Source organism: Pantherophis guttatus, chromosome 5, assembly GCF_059756535.1.
Source record: "Pantherophis guttatus breed Tessera chromosome 5, ASM5975653v1, whole genome shotgun sequence".
In the NCBI taxonomy this organism is placed as follows: Eukaryota; Metazoa; Chordata; class Lepidosauria; order Squamata; family Colubridae; genus Pantherophis; species Pantherophis guttatus.
In genome coordinates this window covers 89,665-117,631 of record NC_142067.1, presented here as the reverse complement: position 1 = coordinate 117,631, position 27,967 = coordinate 89,665, and the positions used below count along the sequence as shown (strand labels likewise).

The following is a 27,967-nucleotide window of genomic DNA, read 5'->3' as shown; positions in this document are numbered from 1 at the left end:
ATGTTGGTGTTCTCTCAGCAACTTTAAATCCAATATCATTTGGATGCTGCATTTCTCACAATATTGAATTTGGATACAAAAGGGGCCACGTGCAGCCCTGGCACACGCTCCTTCCCACAATTTGGGACTCTCTTCCTGGCCTTCCCCCTATTTTTCAACGAGTGGATGAGGCAGCCTGACATACCTGAGCTTTTAGCAGCTGGCCATCATGCCCACTCTGTTCAAAAGGTTTTGCAACCCTCTTGCCTTTCCCTCTAGGCCTTGCTTGTCAGCACTACAATTGCTTTTGGGAAATTCATGAGCGTTGAGTTCATCTGAGCTCAGAGGACATGCAATTCCACAGAAAGAGGAACAGTGACTGGGAAGGACCTCCAAGTGACAGTCCCTGTGGGAGATCCCCGGAGGAACTGATTCTTAGCAGGGGATCCTGAAGACTCCCACATCCTGTGCAATAGAATGCTTTAAAGATGCCAATTGGCATCTTTGGTTTATTTTATTCAATTTGCATGGTTACCCACCTTAAGTAACTGTGGCAAACATAAATTAAAAACAAATTTGCATCATATTGCAAAAATTAAAAATGAGCACAGCAGCTGAGAAGAATGTTAGAATCCATGATTGTTAACGCAACCAGGAGATGGGATCCATAGATTGCGCACTGTCTGAATCCGTGTCCCCCCATCCAAGACTGAAGGTGGAAGATCCTGGGCATCCAAACTCCCAAAGTCACGCAGCCTTGCTTGGGTGGCACTAAAGCCCGTTGTGCCTCATCCAGGCCCACTCAGCCACCAAACCCTGGGACAGGAGGCCCACAGCACCACTTGGTCCCCTGGGGCAGAGATGTAAAACGGGGAATAGTTCCACATACTTAGTGATATTTTACCCCAAACCATCAGAGCAGCTCCCACAGCATCCCATGCAGATCTTGATCAGGAGGGGAGAAAGGATGGAGCGCTGCGGCCCCCACAAAAAAGGGGCTGAGGGCTTGGCCTTTCTCCTCTTATCAACACTGACTGGAACCAGCCCCAGAGGAAGGAGAATCAGCACAACACAGTGCTTCCCAACAGCAACTCCAAAATCAGTCCAGAAAAATGCTGTGGTTGCTGGTACTGAAGGCCGCCGAGAGGTCAAGAGCAAAGATGCAAGTACTACCACTTCTTGCTACTAGAAGAGGTCATCCAGGAGTATGATCAACGCTCTCTCTCCGTCCCCTACCTTGGTCTGAGTCCAGATTTTCATCCAGTCCCCTGAAACTAGTGCAACCCAACTTCTCCAACTTTGGGAAACTCGGTAACAACTGTCCAGATGGGCTGGATCAAGTGATGGCCCCTTGAGAAGTGGGCTGCCTCCTTAATACCACCCCCCCCTTTCCTGGGCAGCTTTGACCTGCTAGGAGGGGCATGGATCTAACACAGAAGTGGCCAAACTAACAGCTGTCAGAAGCCCTCCCAGAGAACCATGGAAGTTCTGAGTGATTTTATTCACCAGATGTTCAGCATATTCCTCAGAGAGACCCGTAGAAGAACCTCTGATTTACTTGTTTCAAAGGGTGCCTAGGTCACCCAAAAGAAAGCCAAGTAGCTTTCTGCAAACAAAGGAAGGGTGGAGTAATATTCATTGCACTTACCACCACAAGGTGGGTTCAAACAGTGGCTCCAGCCCCCTTGTACTCTGAAGCGAAATAGTGACTTGTGCAGCTCTCACCACGGGGGTGTTGCGCGACTGCATTGATTGGTACCCATTACTGTTCAGGCAAAAGGTTTCGGGTGGTCTCCAAGGGCAGCCCTGGAGGTGGCACATTGCAATTCTCTACAGGAGGTGATGGTGTTTGGCTGGCTCTAGACCATTTGGTGCCCTGGGTCGTCATATTCTGGCATCCCCCATGGCTTCCATTCTTATTAGGAATTTCAAAAAGGCACCCGTTTCATTTTCTCTTCTAAGATTTTGAGCTTTACGGTTGTATTTTCAGCCATGGACATTTTTTCCGTTTCTCAGCCCAGACTTACTTTGCAGAGTGAGATGGCAGCATATAAATTAAATAAATAATATTTTACCCTGTTTTCATGGTAAGTAGTTGTAATAGCAGCAGCACCCATTGTTGCTATAAAGCAAAAATTTTGCAAAATTATATTAAATCTCAAATGATCAATTGATATTTTACTTTCACCAGATGACTATGTGGAAAATTGCTACGGTTGCATTTGTTCAACAAATTTTCTTTTTAACTCCCCTTAAAACATGCATTGGCTTTCCAGCCTCAGCCGGATGTCTTTTTTAAAATGAACTTTTCCAGATTCCCCTCCCCGCCACGAAATAAGTTGCTTTCTAGCTGCGCCTGCTGCTGTGAGAAGCGTGAGGCAGGGGAGCTCCTGGTGGAAGAGGGCCCACAGCAGCAGTGCCACCTAGGGTGTCCTGCTTCCTGGCACCCTCTTCCCCAGGACAAGTGGGCCCATCTGGCACCCGAGGACACAGGAGCCCAGCTGGACTGCCTCCCCAGCTGCTTCTCCGCTCTGGTCAAAGCAGACAAGAGAGGTCTGGTTACACGGTGTGGTTTATTATTAAGGCATTAATTATGTCAAGAACTTGGCACTTGGGTTCTGGCCCATCAACAGGAGGACCAGGATGGGCAGTGCCCACCACTCAGGCTGTCCAGCCACACACAAAAGGATACAGAAAGAAAACAGGACAATAAATAAGAGCTCCCCTCCCCCCATCGGAGTGGCAAGCTGAAATGAGCTTGGCGAACTTCAGGTTCTGCCTCTGTGACAGGAGCGAAGGTACAAAAAAAGGATCCTTTGGGCGGCAAGGATACAAGACCTCCCCCCCCCCCCATCAGCCTTTCTGGGATTCATCCCCACCCCATCCCCTGCAGGAAGAGCCCAGAGCTCAGTGTGCAGCGCCCTCTGGAGGCAGCAGGGAGTGGGGACCAACAACCGGAAGGACTTGGCACCATCACCACCCTTCCCATCCCCTTGGCCTTTCCACCCTGGAGCCCTCAGGCATGGGAAGGCCAGCAGGAGCCCAGAGCAGAGACCAGGAGGGGACCTGAAGGATGCCATTCTCCTGTGAGGCCATTTTCCTAGGGACGTCCATTAGGTTGAGCCAGAGGGAGCCTAGTCTGCCTCTGAAGCGGTTGCTTCCATCTTCCCAGGTGCCCTGTGCTCACTCCCCACTGCTGTTGGGGGAGGGGAGAGCTGGAGGGCATTATTATTGCTCTACGTCGATCAGTACCGTTGATTTCCCCCATCCCGTTTTGCATGCTGCCAGCAGGGGTAGAGAGATAGGGCATTGTGTTGCCCTCCACAGCACCATATAAACTTCCTGAATTGGAAAGGGGGGGGGCTTTGGGGTCAGGGCAGCCGTGAGAGAGGGCCAGGTCTTCTTGCTGCCTCTGCTGCTTGCAAGGGGCGAGGCCCAAAGTCCCAGGGATGCGGGGTTGGCGTGACTGGCCTTCCCTCAGACTATGTGGGAAATCCAGCAGAGCATCCCAGCCCATGTGCCACGAGGGGAGTGTGCCATCTAGTTTATGTGTGCTCTTACAAGCAGAGCCCACTGACAGGCAAGCCCCACAGAAAAAGTCTCCCTGGATCTGCAGCTTCCTTCCCTAGAGGTCAGGAAGTAGTAGGATCGACTGAGGCAAGACCAGCCCCAATGTGGCTGCTGCTCAGGCCCGTGCCCAGCTGCTGCCAAGGGCGACTCCTGGGCTGGCCCTAAATGTGAAGTTCTGCCTCTTCGGGGGCCTCCAAGGAGTGCTCGATGCTTATGGTGGAGGAGGCGGTGGGCCCCTGGGAGACCCCAAAGGGGGACACCATGGGAGATCGGGCGGCCAGAGGGGAGAGTGAGGGGGAGAAGCTGGGAGACATGGCTGCCGAGGAGAGGGAGCCCTCGTGGCTAATGGGGGACCGTCGAAGGGAGGACAGGTGGGGGAAAGCCCGGCCGACTGCTGGCTTGGGGGGCACCGACTTGGCCCCGGGGTGAGCCACGGAAGTGATGAGGGGAGGGGGGTCAATGCGGGGCTTGGGCTTGGCAGGAAAGGGCTTGCGCAGGGAGCTCTCGTCCTTGAGGCGGGCGATCTCCGTGAACACGCTGGCCAGAGGCTGGAACTGAGGACACCAGTTCAGAAGATAGTCCCAGTTGTAGCTGCCACGCAGTTCCTCGTCACTTGCCACAATGGCAGTCAGGGAGCCGTCCACGCAGGGCTTCCCATCCTCAGGAAAAGAGTAGTCCTTGGCGGAGGAGACACTGAGGCCACAGCCAGAGCCCAGGTAGGCCCCACTGCTGCCACCATCATCCCGATAAAGCTGCGGGGGTTGCCCAGGAAGCAACAGACTTGGCCCCTTCCTATTCTTGAACCAGTGGGTGGCATCAAGCGTGGCCGGTTCACAGGAGATGTCAGAAAGCCGGTCAGCATCTGTCTGAATGCCAGAATCAGGCCCGCGTGCCACGAGATGCTCCTGCAGGGAAGAGGTGACGCTGGACATGCGGGGACATTCGTTGATCATACGGATCTCGTCATCCTCGGCAGCTTCAGCTGAGCCTCGCCCACTTGAGTGGGATGGGTCCAGTGATCCCCCTCTCGTGGTGTAGGCCCCCCCTGAATCTGTGCCATAGCCAGGCAGTGCCTCATGGTACAGACAGTCCCCCCCAGGCAGGGCTGGGTCTGCGTGGCCCAATTTCTGCAGGGAGCCACTCTGCATGTGTGCCAAATCAGCCTCCTTATGGCTACGGCCCTGCTGTGACCGGAGGAGAGCGAGCACAATGGCCACGGCTGCCAGCACCACCACCACACTAAGCGAGGCAGCCACCGCTATCACCAGCAGCAAGTTGAGATCGGGCACCAGACCAAAGGCCGTATGCGTCACATCGATGGTGACCTGAGTGGAGGCTGACCGAGAGGCACGTAGGGGACTGTGGGCTTGTACCTCCAGGACCATTTGCCGTGGTTCTGACCTGGTGGCCCCCCCTGAAGGCGCCTGGCTGTCCATCCGCAGATACAGAATCCCGCTCGTTTGGTTGATCTCAAAGAACGGGGATGGCTTGGTCAGGGCATAGAGGACTACCCCATCCGGGCCCTCATCCTCATCTGTGGCAGTCACTTGCCCTATACTTTGGCCCCGACGCGCCCCCTCCGGAACATCAAAGTGGAAGCTTGAGCTGAGGAAGACAGGGTCGTACTCATCTTCTCCAGTGACCAAGACGCGCACCGTGACTGTTGCAGAGCCATTGCCAGCATCCATGGCCTGCACGAGCAGCTGGAAAGCCTTGCTGCGCTCGTAGTCAAAGGGCAGGCGCGAATGTAGCTCCCCAGAGCTGCTGTTGATGTCAAAGGCACCCCAGTCCTCTGCCTGCAGAAGGGCATAATGCAGCTCCCCAAAGATCCCAACATCAGGGTCCACTGCACGGACGGTGGTAACCAGGCTTCCTGGAGGTAGGTTTTCCCTCAGGCTGGTGCTCAGCATGGCTATCGGAAAGTAGGGAAGATTGTCGTTCACGTCTTTCACCTCCACAGCCACGGATGCCAGGGAAAAATGCCCACCTGCTCCATCTGAGGCCTGAATCACCAAGTTGTGCTGGGTCCATTTCTCACAGTCCAGAGCCTTGACTAGGCGAAGTGCTCCCGAGGATGGATGCAGCTGGAAGAGCCCACTAGGGTCCCCGGAGCTGATGCTGTAGTGTACTTGGCCATGTGGGCCCAAGTCGGGGTCATGAGCTGCCACCCGCAGCAGCTCTGTACCAGGCATGGTGCTCTCACTCACAGCCATATGGTAAGCAGAGCGGCCAAAGACTGGTGGGTTGTCATTGACGTCCAGCACGGTGAGAACCACAGGCACTATGGCACTGTGCTGTGGCACTCCTCGATCAGCCACTGCCACAGTGAGGTTGTAGAGAGCCACACCCTCGAAGTCAAGGGGTTCAATCAGGACCAAGGCACTGGCCTCACCCACGTGGCCCTCCAGCTGGAAAGCATGACCGCTGTTCCCACTCACAATAGTGTAATCCAGAGCAGCATTGTCCCGAGTCACATCCGCATCTGTGGCTTCCAGAGTCAGCAGGATCGTTCCTGGGCGCAGGTCCTCTGTCACAGAGGCATTGTACTGAGGCTTCAAGAACTGAGGTCTGTGATCATTCACATCCAGGACCTGGATCTGCACAGTGGCCCAGGCCGAGAGGCTGGGGAGACCCTTATCACAAGCTTCCACTACTAAATCCAGCGTGGGACGTTCGAGCTCCAGCATCAGACACTGGGTGGTGAACAAGGTTCCTATGAGGAAGAAGAAGGAACAGTCGGAATTTGGAGAGAAGACCTTGGTGGAAGGGGCTGGGATCAAAGGCTGATAAGGAGGCACACAGCCCTTTGCACCCAACGCAGGGACCACCTAGTAGAACACGAGGGAAGCTAGGACTGTCCTTCCTGCTGGAAAACCAGTTCCTTGCTCCCAAACCAGCATGGGGTCTCCATGAGCACGTACCATTGCTTGCATGGATGGCCACAAGATTGCTTGCTGTAAGCAGTTGATAGGTGACTTCTCCATTGGTGCCCGAGTCCAGGTCTGTGGCGCTGAGAGTCAGGATGGGAGTGCCAGCAGGGGTTTGTTCTGGGACGAGCACCTGCAGGGGCAATGCAAAACACAGCTGCCACTACCTGGCATTTGCTGGGCATCAGGCGTGACTGCTGGAACAGCTGGGGCAGCCCTTCCCCACCCACGGGCAGGATGCTCCCAAGACCAAGCTGGACACTATGCAAACCTCCCCCCCCCATTTCTCCTATTAACCCAATTTGTCCACCATTTGTTCTATCATCTGGGATACTTTGCTTTTAAAGCTTCGCTTCCATTCGTGGAGCATGCAGCTTTAGAGAGCACAGGAAAATTTTCTTCCACCCCAAGCAGAGGAGACCCATTTCCATTCCTGCTCTCACTTTTGGAGGAGAGATCACCTGCTGCTCTTTTCCTCTCTTTCTAGTCATTCCTTCTTTGGACGGGAGGAGGGCCACTCCAGAAAGGGCCTCTGATGGAGGGACAGCGGGCCACTGCCTCTCCAGAGCCACCTTGGACAAGGGAAACCTGAACCTAGAGGGGTGAGAAGGCAGGTACCTGGTAGAGTGCCTGGCCAAAAGTGGGAGCATTGTCGTTCACGTCCTCCACCAGCACCGTGAGGTTGGCCTCTGTCTCATGCTGGGAGTCAGAAGCACGCACCGTGAGGGTATAATGGCTGCGCTGCTCGTAGTCCAGAGGCTCTGTTAGCACAATGTGGCCCCCATAGGGTAAGATGCTGAAGGTCCTAGTGTTGCCGCTGTCCAGGAAGAGTGCGTAGATGAGTTGTGGTCCACAGTCCACATCATTCCCAGTCACCACAGTGATCTCGGTGCCTAGCAAGGTATCTGCAGGAGCAATAGAGGAATTCAACCGAGGGACTTAGGCTTTGCAAGGGGACTCACTAAGTTACCTCTGGGAAGTGTGGGCCCAAAGGGAGGTCTGGGTTTGCAGTGAGTTTCCAGTGGAACAGGACAGCCCCAATCACCACAGAGGGGACTTCCCTTCCCACCACTTACCCTCCGCTACCCGCACTTCCCAGGGTGCAGGGATGGTGGGACTATTGTCATTGAGATCCATCACCACCACTGTGAGTGTGGCTGAGCCCACAAGGGGAGGGTGTCCTCTGTCTGTTGCAGTCAGCACCAGCCTGTGGAGAATAGGGCTTTCTCAGAGGTTTTGTGGGCTGGGAGCAGTGATGGGTTGCCCCCAGTATGGACCGGTTCTATAGAACCAGTAGTAAAACTGGCAGGAGGCTCCACCCACCGACCCCAACATCATCAGGAAGCTTCTGTGCATGCAGCCCCATTGCAAACCGTTAGTAAAGGTAAGTAGAATCCGCCCCTGGCTGGGAGGCCCAGTTCAGATTTGCCCTAGGAGACAATTCCAGGGCTTGTGTGGCACCACAACCTCTACTGTTCTTTCAGCTAAGTGTCCACTGTTGTATTCACCCACAGCATTTATCAAATTGAGTTCCAACTCAATTTCTCTGGGACCTGGGCCACCCAGAGCTGCTACTTGGAAACAGACTGACTCTCTGCCATGCCCTCCAGCCCTGACTGGTACCCTACAAAGCTTTGTGCCAGCAGAGTTCTTCCAAGGTTTCGTGAAGTCCCTTCCCCAGTGGGCTGCAGGCAGCATAGGTTGTGAGAAACATGTACTTTGTTAGCATGTGCCAGGCAGCCTGAACATGCCAATGACTTTTGCAACGGAGCACCTTTTACATCTCCACCTCCTTTTCATGGAGATGGGCTGGAGGTCTGAACCCCAGCAGTGCTTAGTTGCCTGGACCTAAGCTTGCAGCACAGCTTGTTTGAGTGGAGGGTGACTCACCACGGACCCTCCCCGAGTTGAACACTGATTGAATTAGTGGACTGCAGAAGGTTCAGCTGCCCACTATCTCAAGCCTTAGCTGCTGGCTCCCAGGCAGCCAACCCCACTGGTCTTCTGCAGAATTGCTGGGCTGGCTGACTCACCGGGTTTGGGCCCAGATCTCCCTGTCCAGAATGGCTGCTGTGGTGATGGCTCCCGTCTGGGCATTGATTCGGTAGAGCCCATCCATTGGCTGCGTCTGGTTGATCCTGTAAACCACCTGGCCATTGGGGCCCTGATCCAAATCGTTGGCTACAACCTGCAGCCAGAGAAGCATAAGCACCGCTGCCCCAGAAAGGATTCTCGCCTCCCCTCCTCCTCCAGCCCCGAGCCCCCAGGACCAGCGTCTGCTTTCGCCAGAGTACCTGGATGACCGGCAAATCGTAGCCCTGGGCCTCCCCAACAAAGGCCACGTAGTTCTGCAGCTGGAAGCGTGGCTGGTTGTCATTCACGTCCTGCAGGTTGACGGTGACGGCCATGAAGCTGAAGGAGGTGGGGGATTCGGCTTGCAGCACCAAACGCAAGCGGGGCTGCAGCTCAAAGTCCAGCCCTTCAGTGTTGGAGACGGAAATCACTCCTGGAGGGAGGCAAGGCGAGGCTGCTGGCCTGCTCGGGGAACCAGCAAAAAGGCTGCCCTGGCTGAAGATCCCAACGGGCAGCTGGGCAGCCTTGCTCATGTATAACCAACCCTGCCAAAAGCTGAGTGGGGTTAGCAGCCATCTGGGGAAGCAGGATGACTGACCCGTGGCTGCACGCAAGTGGGGCCAAGGGAGGTGGGGAAAGGGCTTCCCAGCGGGGGTGGTGGTGGTGGTGGGAGCGGGTTTGGAGCAAAAGCCCTATCTGCTCCTAAGCCTGGAGCTCGGTAGGATCTATCTGTCTCTGAACAGGCAGAGCAGCTCAGAACCAAAGGCTTAAGATGCACGTGCGGGCGCAGGAGGGAGGTAAAGGGGTACCCACACATTTAACAGCATGATCCAAGTGGGTTCATGACCCTCAAAGCTGAGGCTTCAGGCCTCCTCTGCCATTTCCTCTCTCTTTGCCTGTCTCTTATCTTGCTCTCGGGCTCATTTGCACCAGGGGTGAAATCCAGCAGGTTCTGACAGGTTCTGGAGAACCGCTAGTGGAAATTTTAAGTAGTTCGGAGAACTGGCAAATACCACCTCTGGCTGGCCCCAGAGTGGGGTGGGAATGGAGATTTTGCAATATCCTTCCCCTGGAATGGGGTAGGAATGGAGATTTTGCAATATCCTTTCCCTGCCACGTCTGCCAAGCCACGCCCACCAAGCCACACCACACCCACCAAGCCACGCCCACAGAACTGGTGGTAAAAAAAATTGGATTTCACCACTGATTTGCACCCATGTGTGCACATGGAAAAACTTCCCTCTGACAACCCCGCCCCCCACCATAGGGGATGGTTCTGGAAGCAGCATAGTAGAGAGGTGACCCCGAGGTTGCCGAGTTTAGAAAAACAACAGTTGATCAGTGAAAATCATCCACTTCATCTAACTAGGAAACTCCTCTCTGTCTTGTATCAAAAAGCTAGAAACATCAAATAAAATAATAATAATAATAATAATAATAATAATAATAATAATAATAATAATAATATTATTATTATTATTATAAAATAGTTGCTGCAGGGTTCAAAGGGAGGGGCCCTGGGTAGAGTTCCAGGCCAGAGTAGGACACTGGTGGGTCCTTCTCTGTGCGTAGTCTCAGGCCCACTGCCCCACCAGGTCTCTCTCTAGCACAGGGGTGTCAAACTCAAGGCCTGGAGCCCACATCCGTCCCGCAGGGTGCTTAGATTTGGCCCGCGGATCTGACTTACAACAGATAAAAAACTTTAGATCGATATCTTTATTGAATGCTGACTACAAAATATACACCTCAATAATTGCAGAAAGGCTAAAAAGATTCTTTAATCAATTTATACATCCAATTCAAAATGGTTTTTTACCTAAGAGACAAATCAAAGACAATATGAAAATAATTTTAAATACACTGGAGTATTATGAAGGACATCCACAGAAACAAATGGCCTTGATTTTCCTAAACGCACAGAAAGCATTTGATTATGTGAACTGGCACTTTATGCTAGCACAATTAAAAGACATGGACTTTGGGGAGAGATTCATTAATATGATTAAGGCGATATACTATAAACAAAGTGCAAAGGTGATGGTAAATGGAGATATGACTGAGAAGATTAGCATCAAAAAAGGTATAAGACAAGGATGTCTTCCTTTATGTACACTGAGAGCATATGCACCAAGATAAATTCCTTGTGTGTCCAATCACTCTTGGTCAATAAAAAGAAATTCTAATTCTATCCTATGTCCTTTGTCTCCCCTATTATTTATATTGACACTGGAGGTATTAAATAGAAATGTTAGAAAAGATATAGAGATAAAAGGTATGGAAATAAAAAAGGAAAAGTATAAATTATAGGCGTTTGCAGATGATTTAATCTTCATTTTGGAAGATCCACAAGAAACAGGGCTTAAATTAATAAAAAAAAAGAAGAAGAATATGGCGAAGTGACAGGATTGAAAATAAAGAGAAAACTAAGATTTTAGTGAAAATTTCTACAGATAAACAGAAAAAAGAGTTAATGAAGAGAATAGATTATGAAGAAAGTAAAATACTTAGGGATCCAGTTGACAGCAAGATGTGTAATGATCAAGGAAGATAATTATTATAAACTAATGCAACAAATTAAAGTTGACCTGGAAAAATGGTAACATTTGCAACTATCACTGGTAGGAAGAATAGCTACAATTAAAATGAATATACTGCCGAGATAATTATACTTATTTCAAACAATTCCGATAAAATTGGGAAAAAAATATTTTGAGAAACTTAATAAAATAATACTAAAGTATATCTGGCAAGGGAAAAAAGCAAGAATTAGTTTAAAAATGCTACAGGACAAGAAATAGAGGAGGCTTTGGACTACCAAACTGGGAGTTGTACTACCAGGCCGCAATATTAACATGGATGAAATAATGGGTTGAATTGAGGCATACAAGACTATTGACTTTGGAGGGACATGACTTGCAACTGGGTTGGCATGCTTTCTTGTGGTATGGGAAAAGTAAAATACATGGTTACTTCCAAAGACATTACATTAGGAACGCACTGCTGCTAGTATGGGAGAAAATCAGAGAGCAACACTACTTGATACCAGATTGGCTTTCAATGATGGAAGCACTGATTCACCCAAACGTTATTAACATGGGAAATATTGTTAGATATAAAGATATTTTGAATGAAAATGGGGAGCTCAAAACTAAACAAGAACTGAGTGATCAAAGTATTGATATGACATGGTATTCACAAGTACAGATAAATTCTAGATGTGAGAAAGATATTAAATTATATGGTTTCTATAAAGAATTGACAGAATTAGGTAAGATATTAACAGGGACAAAAGAAAGATAGATAAAGAAAACCTACAGCTACTTACTGGGCATCAAATTGGAAGATGAACAAGTGAAGGAGACAATGATAACATGGGCAAAAAACTTTGGCTACACAATAGAACTAGATAAATGGCAAAAATTATGGGACAGGAACTATAAATTAACAATTTTTTAATAGATGTTTTATAGATGGCACTTTGCACCAGCGAAGTTGGCAAAGATGTTTAAAGATAAATCAGCTAAATGTTGAAAATGCCACCAGATACCTGGGTCTTATTATCATATGTGGTGGACATGCATAGAAGCCAAAAAAATACTGGACAAAAATTCCATGGATGGAAAAGATGATAAAACAGCACACTGACTTATAACCAGAAATGTTTGTTGGGGATTTTACCTGAAATCTATAGTAAGGGGAATGCAAATTTAATTACTAGCTGGATACCTGTGCTTTGCTATGAAACTATGTGATTGAGCTCGATAAATCGACACAGCTTGAAAATTAATGAGTAGTTACAATTGGCCTCTCCTCTCCCTTTCTCTTCCTCACCCTTGCCCCACAGAAGTGTCTCCTATCCCCCTCTCCCCCCCAGGCTTGCCCCACAGAAGCCTCCCCTATCCTACTCCCTTCTCTCCCTCAGCCTTGCCCCACAGAAGCCTCCCCTATCCTATCCAGTGGTGAAATCTGAATCGGTTTACTACTGGTTCGCTGGCTGTGCATGCGCAGTGCACACCACGCACCAAATGTGAGGTGCGCATGCTCAGTGCACGCCAAAAGGAGGCATGTGGTAAGTAGAACAGTGCGCGAGGTGTGGAGATGATTAGCTGTGGTGCGCAATCTTTTTTTTTACTTTTAAAAGCATTGCTTTTAAAAATAATTTTAAAAAGCCTCTGATGATCGCACTGCTCATCTGGGCATGTGGGGGGGGCAGGGATTTTTGCTACCGGTTCTCCAAACCACCCACCGCCATTGCTACCAGATCGGGCGATCCGGTCCGAATTGGGAGCATTTCACTCCTGATCCTATCCCCTTCTCTCCCTCAGCCTTGCCCCACAGAAGCATCCCCATCCTATCCCCTGGTTGCTGCTGTGAAAGTAAAACTGAAAGTGAAACTCCTCTCCTCTGCTTGTGTTTTGCATTTGGAACAGATTTCTTTTCAGGTGGGGAGGGGGAGTAGAACTCCTTAGCATCAGAGGGTGTTAATCATAATATAGGAAATACCAATGCTCTGATGGTCATTTCGAAAAACCCTTTCTTAGTGAGCACCTAGAAGCCAAGAGGAACATGCGTGGCAAATTTCAAGTTTGTAGGCTTTATGGTTCTGGAGATTTAGTGATTACGGCATGATTGGTTTTTGCTTTTATATATACAGATTATGACTATTAGGATCATTATGTTTAATACTACTATTATATCTTTATTAGAAGATATGTTAAGAGGGAGAAGTGAATATATTTATGATTTATTATTTTATTTATTTATTTATTAAATTTTTATACCGCCCCCTCTCCCGAAGGACTCGGGGCGGTGAACAGCCAAGATTAAAAAACATATAATATAAACATTAAAATACATTTAAAAGGAAAATTAAATCCAAAATGGCTCCCCAATTTAAAACGCCTTACCCATAACCCTATAATTAAACAAATTTAAAATTTCCACATTTAAAAGGGGGAAGATTTAGGCCTGGCTGGCTTGATGAAATAGAAGAGTCTTAAGCGCGCGGCGGAAGGTGCGCAGATCCGGGACCCTCCGTATCTCCGGGGGGAGCTCGTTCCAGATCGTAGGTGCCCCCACAGAGAAGGCTCTCCCTCTAGGGGCCGACAGCCAACATTGTTTGGCTGACGGCACCTGGAGGAGCCTCTCTCTATGGGAGCGTACTGGCCGGTGGGAGGCTATTGGTGGTAGAAGGCGGTCCCGTAAATAACCAGGTCCTAAGCCATGGAGCGCTTTAAAGGTGATAACCAGAACCTTGAAGCGCACCCAGAAGACCACCGGGAGCCAGTGCAGCTCACGCAGGAGAGGTGTTACATGGGAACTCCACGTCGCTCCCATAACCACCCACGTGGCCGCACTCTGCGCCAGTTGGAGCCTCCGAGTGCACCTCAAGGGGAGCCCCATGTAGAGAGCGTTGCAATAGTCCAGCCGAGAGGTAACGAGGGCATGAGTGACTGTGCGTAGGGAGTCCCGATCTAGAAAGGGACGCAACTTGGGGATCAGGCGAACCTGATGAAAAATCCTCCCGGTCACGGTTGTCAAATGCTCTTCTAAAGACAGCCGTGAATCCAGGAGGACGCCCAAGTTGCAAGCCCTATCCGTGGGGGCCAATGATTAGCCCCCAATAGTCAGCGATGGCACCAGCTGACTATATCGGGACATCGGAAACCACAGCCACTCGGTCTTGGATGGGTTGAGCCTGAGCCTGTTCCTCCCCATCCACATCCGTACGGCCTCCAGGCACTAGGACATCACTTCAAGGGCATCGTTGGGGTGGTCCGGGGTGGAGATGTACAGCTGGGTGTCGTCAGCGTACTGATGGTACTTCACCCCAAAACCACGGATGATCTCACCCAACGGCTTTACATAAATGTTGAACAAAAGGGGCGAGAGGGCTGATCCCTGCGGCACCCCACATATAAGGGGCCTCGGGGTTGACATCTGCCCCCCTGTCAACACAGATTGTGACCAGTCAAAGAGAAAGGAGGAGAACCACCTTAGTACGGTGCCTCCCACCCCCAACTCTTCCAACCGGTGCAGCATGATACCATGGTCGATGGTATCAAAAGCCGCTGAGAGATCTAACAGGACCAGGAGAGAGGAACAACCCCTGTCCCGAGCCCTCCAGAGATCATCAACCAACGCAACCAATGCCGTTTCCGTGCTGTACCCAGGCCTGAAACCCGACTGGAACGGATCCAGATACGACGCTTCATCCAGGTACCGGGGAAGCTGTCCCGCAACCACACTCTCAACAACCTTCGCTACAAAACGAAGGTTGGAGACTGGATGATAATTAGACAATATTGCCGGGTCCAGGGAAGGCTTCTTGAGGAGGGGCCTCACCACCTCCTCCTTAAGGGCGGCGGGGAAGACACCCTCACCCAGTGAAGCATTTATAATCCCCTGGAGCCAGCCTCGTGTCACCTCCCGGGAAGCCAGCACTAACCAGGAGGGACACGGGTCCAACAAACATGTGGTCGCGTTCAATCTACCCAGAATCCTGTCCACGTCATCTGGGGTCACAGGATCAAACTCATCCCAGATAACAGTCTCAAGACCTGCCTCCGTCACCCCCGCTGGATCTACCCAGTCAGAGTCCAGACCTTCCCGAATCTGAGTGTTTTTGTCATGCAGATACTGAACAAAATCCTCGGCTCTTCCCTCCAAGGGGTCCTCCCGCGCTTCCTGGTGGAGCAGGGAGCGGGTCACCCTAAACAGGGCGGCCGGGCGATTATCTGATGACGCAATAAGAGCAGCAAAATGAGCACATTTTGCTGCTTTTATCGCCACTAGGTAATTCCTAATATGAGATTTTACCAGTGTCCAGTCCGATTCAGAAAGACTAGCCCTCCAACTACTCTCTAGGCGTCTTTTCCGGTGCTTCATCTCCCTCAACTCCTCAATGAACCAAGGAGCCAGGCGAGATCGGCGCCGGGTCAGAGGCCGCAAAGGCACGACTCGATCCAGAGCTCCAGCGGCTGCCCTATCCCAGGCGGCCACTAGGTCTCCAGCCGAGGTGTGAGCCAGAACCTCAGGAATTGGCCCAAGCTCCGTCTGGAACCTATCAGGTTCCATCAGGCGCCTGGGGCGGTACCATCTTATCGGTTCCGCCTCCCTGCAGCGGGGTGCCGCGGTTCGAATGTCAAGGTGAAGGAGAGAGTGATCCGACCATGACAAGGGCTCGATGACTATATCCCCTATCTCAAGATCACTCAACCACTGTCCAGAGACAAAAACCAGGTCCAGTGTGTTTCCCCCAGTGTGCGTAGGGTCATGAATTAGCTGGGTCAGGTCCATGGCCGTCATGGAAGCCATGAACTCCCGAGCCACCTCAGACACCTCACCCACGGATGGCAGGTTGAAATCCCCCATGACCATAAGTCTGGGGGTATCAACCGCCACCGCGGCGATAACGTTGAGTAGCTCGGGCAGGGCTGCTGCCACGTGGCAGGGAGCCAGGTACGTGATCAGCAAGCCCATCTGAACCCCATGGCCCCACTTCACAAGGAGGGACTCACAACCGGCCGTCTGAGGAACAGTGATCTCCCTCGGCCTAAGGCCTTCTCTAATAATAACCGCTACTCCCCCTCCCCTCCCCTGTGACCTCGGCTGATGAAATGCATGGAAGCCTGGTGGGCACATTTCTACCAGAGGGACTCCTCCCTCCGGGCCCAACCAAGTCTCTGTAATACCCGCCAGGTCCGCCCCCCCCCTCCTGAATAAGATCACAGATGAGGGGGTGATGATGTTCAATATTAGTATTGTAAAATCAGAGAATTAATATTAATGCAATGAAACTTTTATTATTATTGCACAAAGATATTTGTACCCAGACAACACCCTGTTTAATGGAATTATTATACTAAAAAATAAAAATAATAATAATAATAAAAAAGATCTGGCCCGCGTGGCCGCCCTGGAAACAGCAAAGGACTGGCCCTCGGTGCCTATGCCATCAAAAACAGAGCTCGGAAGGGCCACGTGTCGCCCTCCCGAGCTCTGTTTTTGCTTGCAGAGGGTTGTAGGAAGCTGTTAGAGCCGAAAATAGAGCTCATGAGGGCTGTGTGCAGCTCTCCTGAGCTGTTTTTGTTGGCAGAATACTCGGGCCACCACAGGTGCCCCCGACACAAGTGATGCTGAGCTGGCTATGCCCACCCTGGCTACACCCACCCTAGCCCCCTGAAGTCAAACACTACCATGATGCAGCCCTCAATGTAATTGAGCTTGACACCCCTGCTCTAGCGACTGGGGGAGCCAAGTCCGCCAGTCCCGGGGGGCAGGGCAGAGGACTTGGAAGGGCATCCCTTGGACTCTGGGAAGGTGCAAAACAGAGGCAGCAAATAAACTTGCCTCAAAATTTCAAGGTAGCCACACAGTGACTTTTCCAGAACTTGTCAATTCTGTGGCTTACACAGTTTAAGAGGAACTTTAGTTGCCGGTGACTTAATGGGCTAAGTATTCCCACAACTAAGCCCGTTTTCTGATTTCATATTTAGGCACATATTAATAATACATGGTTACTAGCACACAGAATTGCAGATTCAAATATAAAATTGTTTCAAAATAATTATGAGGTGTTGTGGCAAAAGGTACAAAAGGATATGGAAACCTGGAAAAAACTGCAGCTGTCTCTACTTGGAAGAATAGCAGCAGTTAAAATGAATGTTCTACCTAGATTTTTATTTCTGTTTCAAATGATTCCGGTGCTTAAAAATGATAAACACCTGATGGAATGGCAAAAAGGAGTGAATAAGTTTGTTTGGAATGAGAAAAAGCCAAGAGTTAAACTGAAAATTATGCAAGATATTCGTGAAAGGGGTGGTCTTAAACTTCCAAACCTGCGATTGTATTATGAAGCAGCAGCGTTTACACAAGCAAATGAAAGACTGGAATATTGAATATCGAGAGCTATGACCTTGAATTTGGTTGGCATGCATATTTATTCTATGAAAACAAGGTGGATAAAGTATTTAACAGCCATATACTTAGAAGCTCCTTGATGAGAGTTTGGAAGAAGCACCGACTTACATGGGATTATAAAATACCATTGTGGTTGGATCTTGGCCATATCATACGGAATATAAATATAAAGTCACTCGGGGGGGTTTATACAAAGAAGTACTTTTTAATGATGGGGGCAGATGGCAATTGAAGTCATTAAACACACTGTTGGAAGAAGGGATTAATCTAACTTGGTTACAGTATAATCAACTTCAACTGAGATGGAGAGAAGATCAAAAAACTGGTTTAATGTTGCATGAAGAAGAATTGGTTAGACAGATAAAAGATAGAGGCTCAATGCATATCAAGAGGGTTTATAATGTTTTGTTAGAAAGAGATTCAGAAAATGAATTGGTTAAAGATTGTATGATAAAATGGGCACAAAATTTTGGAGAACCAGTTATGATGGAAATGTGGGAAAAAATATGGGTTCAGAATGTTAAATTCACACAGTCGCAGAATTTGAGGGAAAATTTTTATAAAATGTTTTATAGGTGGCATTTAGATCCTAAGAAATTGTCATGCATGTATCCTAATGTTCAACCAAAATGCCGGAGATGTGATTGCTTAGATGCTACATATTATCATATATGGTGGACATGCAAGAAAGTAAAGGCTTTTTGGATAAAAATTTGGCGGGTTATGCAAAATGTTTTGAAGAAAAAAATTCAATTTTCTCCTCAATTGTTTTTATTGGGTATAGTTAAGGGCTTTTCAGTGGGTGAAACAAAATTGATATTGTATATGGTGACAGCAGCTAGGTTATTGATTGGTCAATATTGGAAAAGGGATGATATGCCTACAATTCAAGAATGGACTTTGAAGATGGCCAGTTTTGCAGAAATGGCGAAGATATCAGCATATTTAAAAGACCAGACTCAGGAGACTTATGTATGGGAATGGAAGAAATGGATAGATTATGTGCAGAATAAATATCAAACTAGGAAGTACCAGATAGCTTTTAGCTGAATGTTGTGTAGAAATGTATAGTATACAGGGGGCAATATAGCTTATTGTTATGTAGAAATGTATGGTGCACAGGGGGGAGAATAGAGGGGTGGTAAAGCATGTTATAATACAATGTGGACGGATTTCACCTTGGGGAAGTCATGGGAGGAGGGGAGGGTTAGGGGAGGTTAGGGAGGGATGGGGGGGAAATGGGGAAAAATTGGTATTTGTAAAACTTTTTCAATAAAAAAAAAGAAACATACTTAGACAGATTGGAGAAAGAAAAAAAATGGAATATATTATGTAACAAGATAACAAAATACTATAGTTTGATTTAAATGGATGTAATGTTGCCTGGGTGTTTGATGTCTGAATAACATTAGGACATACTTTCCTTCTTCTCTTCGTTCTTTCTCTATTTCTTTTTTTTTTCTTATTTTCTCCTTTGTCTTTTTTCCCCTCTCTACTTTTTCTAATTCTTCTTTTTTAATCTCTTTTGTTATATTTCTATTCTCTTTCCTTTCTTTATTTTTGCTTCTTTTTTCTTTTTTTTCTTTTAACTATTATTAATATTGTTACTATTCTCTCTCTTTCTTTACTATTATTTTTATTGAAATTGATCGTATAAATATACAAATAATTTGACTACAAGAAAACAAGAGTACAAATGATTGAAAAACATGATTTCTGGATGTTCTAATGCCTTTTTAAATTTTAAATTTAAATTTTGAATTTTTAATAAACTCTATTTACAGACCTAATAACTTAGAAGAAAATGTTTTTCAAAGCGCTGGATATTAAAAAGAACTATTTACAGACTTAACAATTATAGAAAATTGATTTTAAAGTGACTTAAAATGTTGTTACTTATAGAAAATAAGAAATAAGCATGGAATGGGAGAAAGCCTAGGAGAGAATAGGTGGTTTTTTTGTTTTTGTTTTTGCTTTAATTTATATGCCGCCCTTCTCCAGAGACTCAGGGCGTCTTACAATGCCTTCATACTTCTGTTTATTTATACAAAGTCAGCTTATTGCCCCCACAATCTGGGTCCTCATTTTACCTACCTTTGAAAGGATGGAAGGCTGAGTCAACCTTGAGCCTTGTGAGATTTGAACTTGCAGTAATTGCAAGCAGCAGATTCTAATTACAGTGCTTTAGTTCACTGTACTACAGGCTCTTCCTTAAGTTAAGATTTAAGATTTTTGTTGATATACATTCTTATTTTAAATTAGTAAAAGATATGAAGGAGAATGGATCGAAAAATAAATATGGGTAATACATTGTGAATTAATTTAAAGTTAAATAACTGAATAAGAGATGTAGGAATAGAGGAAAACATAAAGCTGGACAATAACTAAAATAAAATGCTAGGAACCAGCTAAACAAATGAAGTTAGGAGTGGAGGGAAGCATGATTCTGGAGAACAGTGAAAGCAAAGCTGCGATCCAGTCTTACAAATAAGGTAGGAGTGGAGGAAAGCATCATACTGGAGTGGAGGAAAGCATACGCTGGATAACAGTTAAAGCAAAACTGTGAACTAGCCAAAAAAATAAAAAGTTAAGAGTGGAAGAAAATATATCTGGAGATCAACTGAAATAAAGTTGTGAACCAGTTAAAAATAGAGGTTGGAGCGGAGGAAAGCATTGCTGGAAAGCAACTATTTGAGTTGTGAACCAGTTTCATAACAGATCTAGGAGGAGTGAAGGAGATAACGTTGGTGTGCAGTTAAAATTGTATTGCGAACCAGCCTAAATAAGTAAGGTTAGAAGTGGAGAAAAGCATCGATGAACAATATGGTTTCAATTTGGGGGAATCAGAGTTGGATCAGATAATGAAAGGATGAAAAAATGATTAAAAGACTGTATCATTATTTGTTGCAAATTAGATTGGAAGATGAAGAGGTAAAAGACAACGATAACATGGGCGAAAAATTTTGGATACGCAATAAAATTAGAGAAATGGCAACAACTATGGGAAAGGAATTATAAATTGACAATGGCAATTGCATATAAAGAAAATCTATATAAAATGTTTTATAGGTGGCATATGCCATCAGAAAGATTAGCAAAGATGTTTAAGGATAAATCAACCAAATGTTGGAAATGTTTGCATTTGCCGGGATCATACTATCATTATGTGGTGGTCATGTTTAAAAGCAAAAAAAATATTGGTCTAGAATACAGAAATGGTTGGAAGAAATATTACATAAATCTATAGAATTAAAACCAGAGGTTTTTTATTGAGTATTCTCCCAGAGAAATATAGTAAAGAAGATGTATATTTAACTATACATATAATAACAGCAGCAAGAATTATATTTGCACAATATTGGAAGACGGAAAAAATTCCATCAGAAGGTGAAGTAATAAAAAAGATTTTAGACTGTGTGGAAATGAATAGATTAACTTTAAGAATAAGAGATAAAGAGGAATCAGTGTATTTCAAGAAATGGGGAAGATTTTATATATGGTTAGAAAAGAAATATGAAGATAAGACGATAGATAAATGATTTAGATAATAGAAAGTTAAACGAGGGAGAGGATAAAAAAAATAGAAATCCAGATGACACCAGAGTAAATGAAAAAGGGGGATGGGAGGGGGGAAAAGAAAGAAGATAATAAGAATAAATGTACAATTATGATGATAACACTGATAGATAGAATAAATCTGAAAAGAAATTGAAAGAAAGTATATATACTGTTAGAATACAGGAATTGCTCAGATACCAAAGAAGGAGACTATTCCACAGCAAGGAAGATAGAAAGGAGAGAGGAATAGAGGGTAGGAAGAGGAGAGGGAGGGAGAGGATAGGAAGAAAGGGAAAAGGAGAGGAAGGAAGGGTAGGGGACAGGAGTAGGAGAGAAGGTGAGAAGGGGGAAAAGAAGAGAGGAGTGGGGGAAAGGAAGGGGAAGTAGATGAGGTAGGAGAGGAGGAAGGAGAAAGTAGGAGAAGAGAGGAGGGAGGGAAGGGAAAGAGGAGAAGAAGAAGGGTTGTTGCGAAATGAGGGAAGAAAGGGTAGAAGAGCAACTCCGAATGTAATTAAAATGTCTTATTTTAATGCTTTCTTTAAGGAAAACATGTATATGTAGGATTAATTATGTATAAGAAAATGTACATTTTATGTTATGTGTATAAGAAATAAAGCTGAAAATTTTTTCAAAAAAATAATTGTTAGTGTGGACAACAAAGATGTATAAAACTATGGATATAATATGGAAAAAATTGTAAATAAGCTAATGTAAGTAGAAATTTAGTTGAAGTTTTCTTTTCTTTTTCCTTTTTTTTTTTGGTTGCATTACTGTAATTACTGTTAGCATAGTACAGTTATAGTTATTAGCTTGTATGTTGAGATTTACCATTGATTTCTCTCTGGTTCTGCTTTATTTGCATTGTTATCTTGACATGGCACTGTCTTTTCAATAAAATAAAATAAAAAAAAATCCCAGCCTTCACAGAACTGGGGCACACACTCGCTTGGAGCGAAACCGACCTCTGAGCCTTCGACTCTACATCTGGGAAGACAGCCATTGAGAGCTCTCACAAAGCCGGAGAAGTCACGAGTGAAGGGAAGAAAGAGGAAGCAAGACATAACATCTGATGAGAAAGGAATTGTTGTCTTGGAAATAAAACTTCTACTTTTTAAGAGATAACCTGAACTGTAAAAAAAAAATAATAATTAGAAGAAAAAGGAATGGCAAGAGTGAAAGGGTAGGAAGTGGATACTTGGCAACCTCCCCTTTTTCGGATCAGCAGCGACATAAGAGCTGGCCACATATAAAAATTAATTTTTTCAAAGAATATGAACTGATTTAGATTAATAAATAGAAAGTAGAATGGGCAGAGTGAATTAAGATTGAAATACGAATGATTTGGGGCAGGGGTGAAATCTAAAATTTTTGCTACCTGTTCTGTGGGCGTGGCTTAATTAGTGGGCGTGGCTTGGTGGTAAGGTGACTGGGAGGGCGTGGCTTGTTATTCAGTTGCTTGCTGATGCAATGGATTGCAGGGATTACAGCAAGGCATTGCGACCAGCAGCTAAGATAAGCAAGCTGAGGGGGGGGAGGGAGAGGGATTTTTGTTACCGATTAGCAGGCAACAGCTGAGGTTGTCAGAGGAAAAAAGTTTTTTTCTTTTACATGGCTCTGGCGATCCAAGCTGAGTTGCCTGATTAGCAGGCAACTCAGCTGGGATCGTTAGAGCTTGGCTTGTCAGAACCATTTAAAGGGAAAAAAAGGCTCTGATGATTGCATGGCTCAGCTGGGCATGGGGGGTGGGGGCAGGGATTTTTGCTACCGGTTCTCCAAACTGCCCGCCACCATCACTACCTACTCGCCCGAGCCGGTCCGAACCGGGAGTATTTCACTCCTGATTTGGGGACTTTAAGCTAGAAACCGGAAAGATCTAAGTCTGAACAATAGACTTTAGATCAGTGAAAATAAGTTGTGAAGGTATACAGTGCCATCTAGTGGTGAAAAAAAATCCTTTTTTTGGGGGGGGGGAAATGTGGAATGAACAAAGAATGACCTTGAATAACATTTGAGATAAACTGTCTTATGAATAAAAGAGAAGGGGAAGAAGACTACTTTGTTGGAATTGTTTTTCTGCTGATATATTATTTTTGCTGACTATCTGGAGTACACATTTTTGGATCTTTTCTCTTCCTTTCCTCTATTTTTTTGTTTGTTTGTTTAAAACCTGAAATGTGGAAAAGCTTAAATTTGGATATTGTATTTTTCTTTCCTTTTTTTTCCTTTTTTGGATTTTGCATTTCTTGATATTTAATATTTTGCATTTGGGATAATTACTCTTTTTTCTCCTACTTATTGTTTTTTAGTTCATTTCGATAATCAGATTTTTATTTTTTATTCGCCTACATTTTTTTATTCTTTTTTATAGTTGGGTTTTTTATATTTTTTGGCTGACTTTTTAATATTTAATATTAATAATATTTTATTCAATTTATATCCCGCCCTTCTCCTAGTGGACTCAGGGCGGTGCACAGCCAGAACTAAAACACATACCAATACAAAATTTAAAATTATTAAAAGAATTATATAACTGTGGCTCAAAATTTTAAACATTGAAACTAAAACTCATTTGACAATTTAAAAAGCTAAAAAAGGCTAAAAGGGGGGGGGGGTTTCACGCCAGCCCTGCTTGATGGAAAAGAAAAGTTTTTAGGGCACAGCGAAAAACCCGGAGATCCGATATCCTTCGTATCTCCGGGAGCAAATCGTTCCAGAGGGCAGGAACTGCCGCTGACATTGCCTGGCTGACGGCACCCTGAGGAGTCCCTCTCTATGGGAGCGTACTGGTCGGTGGGAGGCTATCGGCAGCAGAAGGCGGTCCCGCAAATACCCAAGTCCCATGCCATGGACTTTTTTTGGACTTCTTGCTTTTTTTTCTGGATTATTAAAAAATTTTTGGCAGTTGGCGGTGTGTTTTTTTTTCTTTTTCTTTTTTCTTCCACTGCCTGGATATTCTTTTTCTTTTCTTTTTTTTTCTTTTTTCTTATTTCAGTTTCCCTTTAGGGGCAACATTAGTGTGTGGTTTGGTTAATATTATTTTTTAAATGTATGGATTAGGGTATCAAGAACCTGAAGATCTGTGGTGATCAGGACGATAAACATGGATTATAAATATTGATTTACAAAATTTGGATTATAAAATTGGGCGATTTGAAAGTAAAGATTAAAATGAAGAAGCAACCACAACATTTATCATCACCATCAATAACAGCAGCACCAAGTTCCGCAGCACAAAAAGCAGCAGAAACAACAAGACAACAAGACAAAACCAACATGGAATTAAAAAGCATGATACAGGCAAGGCATGATGATCTCAAGGAAATGAAAGAAATGATGGGAAGAAATGAACAAAGTTTGATAGTAGTGGAAGAGAAAGCAGAAGCAACAGAGAAAAAGGTGAAGGAGATGGACTATAGATTCACAACTACAGATAAAAGCCAGGAAAAGACAATTATACAATTGGAAATGGACAAGGCAGACTTCTACTTAAGATTCCAAAACATAGAGGAAGAAAAAGGAGAGAATTTACCAGAAAAAATTGCTGAAATATTAGCGGAAGTTATGAAAGAAAGTCCAGAAAAGATAATTAACGAGATAGATGAAATTTGCAGAGTATATACAAGATATGCGATGAGGAACAATCTACCTAGAGAAATACATGTTAGATTTACCAAAAAAACGCTGAGAACAGAAATCTTGCAACTTATGAGGAACACAACGATACAATATAAAGGCAGAGATATAGTGGCATTGAAACAAGTTCCAAGAAGAGTGAGAGATCTAAGAAAAGAATACCAATTTTTGACAAAACATTTGATTAAAAAAGGAGTGAGTTTTAGATGGTTGATACCAGAAGGAATCCTGGTGAACTTACAAGAACAAAGGCACAAATTGGATACAGTAGAAAAGGCAGAGCTATTTTATCGGCAATATATAGAACAACAAGAAGAAATGAAAGTGAGAGAAGAAGAAGGGGTAAGCTGCCAGGAAGAGAAAAGAGAATAACTAACGCAGACAACCAAGGAACAAGAGGAAAGAGCATTGAGAGAGGGGGCAAGAGCAAAAGAATGGAATGGAATGGAATGGAATGGAATGGAATGGAATAGAATAGAATAGAATAGAATTGGAAGGGACCTTGGAGGTCATCTAGTCCAACCTCCTGCCCAGACAGGAAACCCTACACCACTTCAGACAAATGGTTATCCAACATCTTAAAAATTTCCAGTGTTGGGGCATTCACAACTTCTGCAGGCAAGTTGTTCCACTTATTAATTGTTCTAACTGTCAGGAAATTTCTCCTTAGTTCTAAATTGCTTCTCTCCTTGATTAGTTTCCACCCATTGCTTCTTGTTCTACCCTCAAGTGCTTTGAAGAATAGTTTGACTCCCTCTTCTTTGTGGCAACCCCTGAGATATTGGAACACTGCTATCATGCGTAAAAGAGGACCATGGTTTTGTGGTTCTGCTTCTCACCTGAGCTACCTAGAAGGGGAGACTGGGAAAATGTAGAAGACCTAGAAGCCAGGCCCCACTGGCCCATTCTGGCCAACAGCCTGTTCTCCAGTGATCCTCTGACCGCCCAAGGAAGCTCACTCTCTCCTGGCAGGGGCCTCTCAGAGGTGTTCTCATGGACATCCAGGCAGACATTTCTGATCCCTATCATTTTCATGAATCGATCTAACAGTTTTTAGAAGCCCATCAAGCTGCTTTGAGCACTACATCTTGTACTAAAGAATTCCAAAGTTAAATTAAGCATTGTGCAAAACCATATTTCCTTTTCTCTGCCCTGATTCTGTCAGATTCTAATTTCATTGGGTTAAGGCAGAGCAGGGAAAGAATCTGGCATTTGACTATTCTGCTCTGAACAAAACATGGCATGGCAGTGTAGCCCCCCCAACACAATGGATACCCAGGGTAAAGAGTGGGGTCTGGCCATCAGCTCACCCAAGTGCCGGCCAGCCAGCTGGCCGAGAGGGAGTTTTTTGGTAGGATGGCATCATGGAAGGAAAAGATGCCACTTGGGCAGCTCTTGGTGGCTGCCTTCCCCAGAGCCTCCTTGGCTGGTGCTCCAGCCTCCCCTCCCACCCCCGATGGTGACTTGTCTTTGCTGGGGCAATCAAGATGGGCCTAAAGGCTGGCAATGCAAGGCTTCCTTTCTTATTAAAGCACCTCTGGGGATATGTTAATGGGGGAAGCCAGAGGGCTACTTTGTAGGCATGCTGATTTGATATGGAGTTGAACATTTGTTGCTGAATGTGATAAGAGTAGCATAAGGCTGAAGTAAAACCCATCTGAAAATGTTGGCGTAATAATTAATGTTCTTAGCGAATGGTGAAACTCTGAGCCGAGAACAGGACAAAGATATGCAAAGACCTCTTGATTTTTTAATGGATGTATGGATAAATGGGATAAATCCTATATGTGGATGCACGCCAGAGACTCAGGTCTTTGCCCTGTTTGGGGCCCAGAGCCTGTAAGGGCCCCGAATGGGCAGCTTGGCTCCTTCTCAACTGGGACCTTGGTGTTGCCTGGTCGGGAAAAGGGCCTACGGGGAGGACTCCCCTGCCCTCCTCTCTGAAGGGAGAGATTCTTTCTCAGCACTCCCCACCCCACCCCACCCCTGCCTTGCCAAGTACCTGAGTCGGCCTGGATCCGGAAGGCGCCATTCTCGTTGCCACTCACGATGCTGTAGGTGATCTGGCCGGATGATCCTGTGGTGTGCCTGGCTGGGGTGCTCAGCACCAGTGTGCCTGGAAAGACAGTCAGCATCAGTCAGGAATGGGGAGGGATGGGGGTGCAAAAACCCCAACGGGCATGGAGAGTTGTGACCTGGCATGGGGAGTTGTGACCTGCCTGTCAAGTTTCCCTCCCTCCTGCTCCTGGCAACTTGAAAGCTTTGCAAGTTGACACTGCCCTTCATGGGGCAGAGTGCAGTGCATAAACCAGAAAAAAGGAACATATGGGTCATAAAGCTTGCTGAAAGGATGGGACTATCACCTGTATTGGCTCACCTCACCCAGGAAACAGAAGCCCTCTATCCGTTTCTTGGTTCAGGCAAGGTGAAATGAACGTGCAGCAAGACATGGTTTCAGTATTAGAGGGTTGCTCCAGAGTGTCCCCCCATTCTGGAGTTGGCAATGGGGAAGGAGGCAGAGACCCAGACGATGGTCTCCAAACTGACCCTCTCCCCTCTTGAAGTGATGGGGGCAGGTGCTAGGTTATGAGTGGGGGGGCAGCCCAGTTCCAGTCCCTCCCCCAGTACAGGAGCTTTAGACCAGACCCTTCCCCTCAGCCCAAGAGCAGGGGGGCATAGAGGGGAAAGGGGCTGGACTGCCAGGGGCAGACCGAAATTCTACATCCCTCAGCCTAGGAAATTTAAGGAGGGAGCTGCGGATGCTGCTGCCTTAGGGACAGAGGGGAGAGGCATCCAATCAATCAATCAATCAATCAATCAATCAATCAATCAATCAATCAGTAGTTAACACCTGTGGATCTAAAGGTCCCACTCACCATCTGAAGCTGTCTAAGAAGCAACCACCAAAAGTAAATCAGGAAAATTGAATTGTGGCCACTCCCAAAAGGGAACCCACTTCTGGGATGGTGCCACACAATCTGTGCAGAAAGGCTGTGTGACGGATTGGCTGCTTCCCGACAGAGCTGTGGAAAAGGTAAGTGACTGAGTTGTGGCAGGGGGTGGGAGGAATGTGTAGGACCCAGTGGGATGATAAGGGTCCAATGGGGGGATGGGAATGAAGACAGGCGGGGGGGGGGGCACTGCAGCATTCCTGCGGTTGGTCATAAGAGTGGACAGATTGCCAAGCAACTGAATCAGACACTGTAGCAGCCGTAACTTTGGGCAGGGGTGGTAAGTCTCTTCATTCAGCACTGTCATAATTTCAAACTCTCTCTGAACAAACGGTTGCAAGTCAAGAATCACCT

The 27,967-nt window shown here is 46.3% G+C and overlaps 1 protein-coding gene across 4 annotated transcripts in view; it reads right to left on the bottom strand.

Moving 5' to 3' along the window:
- Positions 1 to 2,533: 2,533 nt before the first annotated feature.
- DCHS1 (dachsous cadherin-related 1) overlaps positions 2,534 to 27,967 on the bottom strand; it is a 46,309-nt gene continuing 20,875 nt past the window's right edge. For all 4 annotated transcript variants that reach the window (XM_034426389.3, XM_087894556.1, XM_034426391.3 and 1 more), the window contains exons 15-21: positions 26,665 to 26,778; positions 8,771 to 8,982; positions 8,510 to 8,664; positions 7,553 to 7,683; positions 7,095 to 7,381; positions 6,471 to 6,609; positions 2,534 to 6,262 (exon numbers count right to left, since the gene is read on the bottom strand). In XM_034426389.3, the coding sequence (XP_034282280.3) occupies positions 3,711 to 6,262; positions 6,471 to 6,609; positions 7,095 to 7,381; positions 7,553 to 7,683; positions 8,510 to 8,664; positions 8,771 to 8,982; positions 26,665 to 26,778 (3,590 nt within the window). In that variant the 3' untranslated portion in view covers positions 2,534 to 3,710. The remainder of the gene's footprint in view (positions 6,263 to 6,470; positions 6,610 to 7,094; positions 7,382 to 7,552; positions 7,684 to 8,509; positions 8,665 to 8,770; positions 8,983 to 26,664; positions 26,779 to 27,967) is intronic.